Source organism: Hyla sarda, chromosome 3 (genome assembly GCF_029499605.1).
Source record: "Hyla sarda isolate aHylSar1 chromosome 3, aHylSar1.hap1, whole genome shotgun sequence".
Taxonomy (NCBI): domain Eukaryota; kingdom Metazoa; phylum Chordata; class Amphibia; order Anura; family Hylidae; genus Hyla; species Hyla sarda.
This window is the reverse complement of record NC_079191.1, coordinates 350957758-350963757: the sequence shown is the minus strand read 5'-3', so window position 1 is coordinate 350963757 and position 6000 is coordinate 350957758. Positions and strand designations below refer to the sequence as shown.

At 42.4% G+C, this 6000-nt stretch overlaps 1 protein-coding gene across 1 annotated transcript in view; it reads left to right on the top strand.

The window, feature by feature from the left end:
• Positions 1–391: 391 nt before the first annotated feature.
• LOC130360812 (myelin and lymphocyte protein-like) overlaps positions 392–6000 on the top strand; it is an 84942-nt gene continuing 79333 nt past the window's right edge. The window contains exon 1 of the mRNA XM_056563377.1: positions 392–490. Within this exon, the coding sequence (XP_056419352.1) occupies positions 485–490 (6 nt within the window). The 5' untranslated portion in view covers positions 392–484. The remainder of the gene's footprint in view (positions 491–6000) is intronic.

The following is a 6000-nucleotide window of genomic DNA, read 5'->3' as shown; positions in this document are numbered from 1 at the left end:
GGCAATGCATTCTGGGCGGAGTCCCCAGAAAGAATGGACAGGTTCATTGTTTTTGTGGAGAGAGAAATAGGAATTTCAGCACCAAATCTTTCCACCGAGTGCACAGTGCAGCAGTATCCCATTGAATACAATGGGACTCTGCTGCTACAGAATCCAGATAGGCAGAAAAGTAGAGATGCTTAATCACCCATCGTGGTACAATACGAAGTTTCAGTCTCACAATTAGACTTTTTTCAAGCTGTGTGAGTCAGCAGAAATGTTGCTCTGTTACATAAATGACCAAGTCTTATATGTTTGAATCATTTGTTAAATTAGATTTTCTTTATCTACTTTTAGGACTTTTGGAAATCTGATGAAGATTTTAGATCAAAATTATGCATACATATAACATTTCTTCATTAAGAAGAATTAACAAGCATCACGGTGAATGCACACAGGTTAGATTTTCCACACAAAAAAAGAATGCAATGTTGAGGCCTATTTGATGCAGGTAATCCGCAACAGTACATTGCTTATAATACTCATTGCAGATTTTTATAGTCTTCCTTAAAGGAAAACTGTCACCAAGTTCACCCACACTAAACCCAATACACTGGGTTATAGTGGGCGGTGATCAGGAATCCAATGAGGGGTCACTTACTTTTTTCCTCCAATTGCCGCGGAGTTCTGGCCTGGTAAAGTTCCGCTGTTTGTCCCCAGCATCTCGCTTCAAGGCGGGGCCCCAGCTGGCTGTCTGCCTCTGACACGTCCTAAGATCACCCCCTTAGCATAATCATTGCCTTCAACTCCACGTCCTAGTGACGTGGAGTCTCATACCCCGTGAGCGTAGCACTCTGTCTGCAGAACGCATGCGCCTAAGGCTTTCACCCTCTCTCTGAAGCCTCGCTACTCCCGACTTCCGCATGCTCAGTAACAATGGCCAGAGCTCTCTCCGTACGGTAGACAGCCAGCAGGGGCCCCAACTTGAAGCGCAATGCTCGGGACAAACAGCGGAAATTTACCGCGGCATAACTCAGCGGCAATTGAAGGTAGAAAAGTAAGTGACCCCTCCTTGGATTCCTGTTCAACCACACTATAACTCAGTGTATTGGGTTTAGTGTGAGTGGACATGGTGACAGTTTTCCTTTTAGTTCTGGGAGGGAAGTTCTCAACAAATGTGTGCCTAATCCACAACAGAGCTTAGATTCTATTGATATAAAAATTGGCAGAATGTTCATGTGAGGAAAATGTCTGTAACGTGAATAAGATTTGTAATATCCCCAATTGCCTGCAATCATAATCACATGGATTCACATGGATAAAATCAATGCTATAAGTAGTTTTCAAAATATTTAACAGTATACTACTTGGGAAACTCATCAGAATGACGAGACAATATTGGCTATTTCTATATGAAATCTAGAAATAGGAGAGGCTATTATCTCATTTGAGGTGTTACCTACAGGAAGTCCATTACAATCTATAGGAATTTCCATCCTAAAAATCATTAGTCATCAGGTTACATCAACACATTTCATAACAGCTTGTTACACTAAAAAACATTTCGCCATCCATATTACTTAATATTAGAGATGAGCGAAATTTAGAAAAAATTGATTAGGACGATTTGCCAAATTTCCCCCCAAAATTTTTCGGTCCCAATTTATTAGCGACAAATCACTATTAAAAATGGCTATTTCTGTCATACAGAGAGCCTCAATAGGGGTGTTGAACACTTTGCCTTGCTGTAACACGCATAGGGTGTGTGCTGGGTTAGTGAAATAATACTGTTATTCAGTATGACATGCAGATCAGACGCGTCGCTATTAGATTCACTGTCGCAGAGCGACACAATGACAGAGCCTGGAGGTGGCATCAGTATGAGGAGACCATATAGTGGCAGAATGACCCAGCGTGGAGGTGGCGGTAGCATAAGGAGAACATATAGTGGCTGAATGACACAGCCTGGAGTTGGCGACAGTATGAGGAGACCATATAGTGGTTGAATGACACAGCGTGGAGGTGGCGGAAGCATGAGGAGACCATATAGTGGCTGAATGACACAGCATTCAGGTGGCGGCAGCATGAGGAGACCCTATAGTGCCTGAATGACACAGTGTGGAGGTGGCGGAAGCATGAGGAGACCATATAGTGGCTGATTGACACAGCATGGAGGTGGCTGCAGCATGAGGAGACCATACAGTGCCTGAATGACACAGCACGGAGGTGGCGGCAGCATGAGGAGAACATATAGTGGCTGAATTACAAAGTCTGGAGTTTGCAGTAGCATGAGGAGAACATATAGTGGCTGAATGACACATCTTGGAGGTGGTAGCAGCATGAGGAGAACATATGGTGGCAGTATGAGACAACTTGGAGCTGGCATTAGCATGAGGAGGACATATGGTGGCAGAATGAGACAGCCTGGAGGTGGAAGCAGCATCAGAAGTCCTGAAAGTGAGCCGGTGACAGAGTGGTGCAGTATGTGGAAATACCAGTACCCGGTGACAAAGGTGGGTGAAAAGAGGAGAACTTGGTATCAGATGGGTGGCATCAGACGGGTGGCAGGATCAGAATAGTAGCTGAGGCAGGTAGGCAGAAGAAAACCGGCTCTTTTGTAAAAGTGTAAGTGTTCACAAGTAAGTGTTGAGGATATGCATTACGTAAAACTTAACTTTAATAATATGCTTAGGATAAAAATATATAGTTCCAAATTTTTTTTTTTATCAAACAAAAGGAAAGATGTGCAAAAAACACCATGTGCCACCTACACCACCAAGTATTGATGTGATGCAAAGACCTCTAAAAGGTGGAAGGGACCAACATATGGTCCATTGTAACTGGTGGGGGTAAACACTTCCCCTGTAAGGCCCTACTCTCGCATTATTAATTCCCTTCTTGGCAAGTGTTACTCGCCCTATAAAAGGCGGCCCCACACAGGAACCTCTCCCTATTTCCACCTACAAACACTGCCATTTGCCAGGGCTTTTAAGTGGAAATAGGGATTGGTTACTGTGTGGGGCTGCCCTTTTTAAGACGAGTGACACTTTCCTCAAAAAGGTGGAAGGGTACAACGTATTGTCCATTGTATCAGGTGGGGGTAAAAACTTTAAGGCCCTACTCTTGCCCTTTTAATTCCCTTATTTCCACCTACAAACACTGCCATTGTGCAGGGTTTTTAGGGGGAAATAGGGATTGGTTCCTGTGTGGGGCTGCCCTATTTGTGAAGTGTTGGTGTGGCACCATGGTCAATCTACAGGGTGGGCCATTTATATGGATACACCTTAATAAAATGAGAATGGTTGGTGATATTAACTTCCTGTTTGTGGCACATTAGTATATGTGAGGGGGGAAACTTTTCAAGATGGGTGATGACCATGGTGGCCATTTTGAAGTCGGCCATTTTGAATCCAACTTTTGTTTTTGCAGTAGGAAGAGGGTCAGGTGACACATCAAACTTATTGGGAATTTCACAAGAAAAACAATGATGTGCTTGTCTTCAACGTAACTTTATTCTTTCATAAGTTTACAAGTTTTAGACCACTTATAAAATGTGTTCAATGTGCTGCCCATTGTGTTGGATTGTCAATGCAATCTTCTTCTCCCACTCTTCACACACTGATAGCAACACCGCAGGAGAAATGCTAGCACAGGCTTCCAGTATCCGTATACACTGCTATATACTACTATATACACCGCAGGAGAAGTGCTAGCACAGGCTTCCAGTATCCGTAGTTTCAGGTGCTGCACATCTCGTATCTTCACAGCATAGACAATTGCCTTCAGATGACCCCAAAGATAAAAGTCTAAGGGGGTCAGATCGGGAGACCTTGGGGGCCATTCAACTGGCCCACGACGACCAATCCACTTTCCAGGAAACTGTTCATCTAGGAATAATGCTCGGACCTGACACCCATAATGTGGTGGTGCACCATCTTGCTGGAAAAACTCAGGGAACGTGCCAGCTTCAGTGCATAAAGAGGGAAACACATCATCATGTAGCAATTTCGCATATCCAGTGACCTTGAGGTTTCCATTGATGAAGAATGGCCCCACTATCTTTGTACCCCATATACCACACCATATCATCAATTTTTGTGTTCCAACAGTCTTGGAGGGATCTATCCAATGTGGGTTAGTGTAAGACCAATGGCGGTGGTTTTGTTTGTTAACTTCACCATTCACATAAAAGTTTGCCTCATCACTGAACAAAATCTTCTGTGTAAACTGAGGGTCCTGTTCCAATTTTTGTTTTGCCCATTCTGCAGCACCTGAAACTACGGATACTGGAAGCATGTGCTAGCATTTCTCCTGCAGTGTATATAGTAGTATATAGCAGTGTATACGGATACTGGAAGCCTGTGCTAGCATTTCTCCTGTGGTGTTGCTATCAGTGTGGGAAGAGTGGGAGAAGAGGGTTGCATTGACAATCCAACACAATGGGCAGCACATTGAACACATTTTATAAGTGGTCAGAAACTTGTAAATAACTTGTAAATAACTAAGTTACGTTAAAACCAAGCACATCATTGTTTTTCTTGTAAAATTCCCAATAAGTTTGATGTGTCACATGAACCTCTTCCTATTGAAAAAACTCAAGTTGGATTCAAAATGGCCGACTTCAAAATGGCCGCCATGGTCACCACCCATCTTGAAAAGTTTCCCCCCTCACATATAATAATGTGCCACAAACAGAAAGTTAATATCACCAACCATTCCCATTTTATTAAGGTGTATCCATATAAATGGCCCACCCTGTAGATAACAGTCAGCATAATTCTCATGTTATCAACTATCAAGAGTACAATTCAAATTTTATTGAACAAACCTCCTAATGATAACAGTATTTTTTTGAAACATAAAAAACTGTTTTAAATTATTACACACAATAAGTTTCAAAACACTTCAAAGGTTGTAAAGAACTGAAAATTGTCATTTGTTGTGTTTGCAGCATATTTACTGAAGTCAAAAGCTATTTCAATCACTTTTAACAACATTTTATCTTCTTAAACATTTTAACAGGTCACGTTACATTTTAACATAGGACCCCTTATTTGATAGCAGCTTCACAAGTTGTGCATCCATTGAACTTGTGAGTTTTTGGACAGTTTTTGCTTGAATTTGTTTGCAAGATGTCAGAATAGCCTCCCAAAGCTGCTGTTTGGATGTAAACTGCCTCGATAGTGCGATGATTACACCTTCAGTGGAGATCAGTGCTGAGGCCTGCTGCTGTTCAGGTCCCGGCGTAGGAGGCAACACTCACAGATAATGCACATGGACTTCCAAGCTCCACTTCTTCTTTACCCCCCATTAAAGTATGGGCGTGTTGGGTTGGGAGCAGGCGTGGGGGGCGGGGTTGGGGTTAGTAAGTGTTAGTAAGCATTGAGGGATGACCCTACCTTTCACCTCAGTCAGTCACCATAATGTTAGATATTGGGGCTCAGAAAAACTAACTATCAAGCTCATTGGAGACTAAGTCAAAGTAATATCTTCTGTGCAATGAGAAGAGCAAAGTCTATGGTCCCTTCATTATTACCAAGAATACTGTCACTGTTCACCCTTAGCTGGATATAAGGAAGGACTTATCTACAGATAGAGGACGATCTTCCAAAAATATTCTATTAGCAGGATGGTGCACCTCCAAACTTGTATTTGCCAATACCTGAATGAAACTGTACCAAAAGATTGGATCGACTGTGCCAGAAATAGATTCACCGATGTTATGTTGACCTCTACGATTGACAGATCAAACACCCTGCAGCTCCGTTCTGCAGGGTTGTATCTGTCCCCCAGCCTTAGGATCTGAATGACCTGACAGAGTGCAAACAGTGGAGTCCATATTATTGGTGTATGGTGTATATGGACAGAACTGGACTATGTCACCAATAGAAATTACTTAAAACATTTGAAGTGTACAGATAAAACTTGTATACATAGTGGCCCTCATTTATAAGAGTGGAGTGTCGGTTTGTGTTTTTGCAAGTCCTTTACTCCTTTTTTTTCTGATGCTATTTACTAATC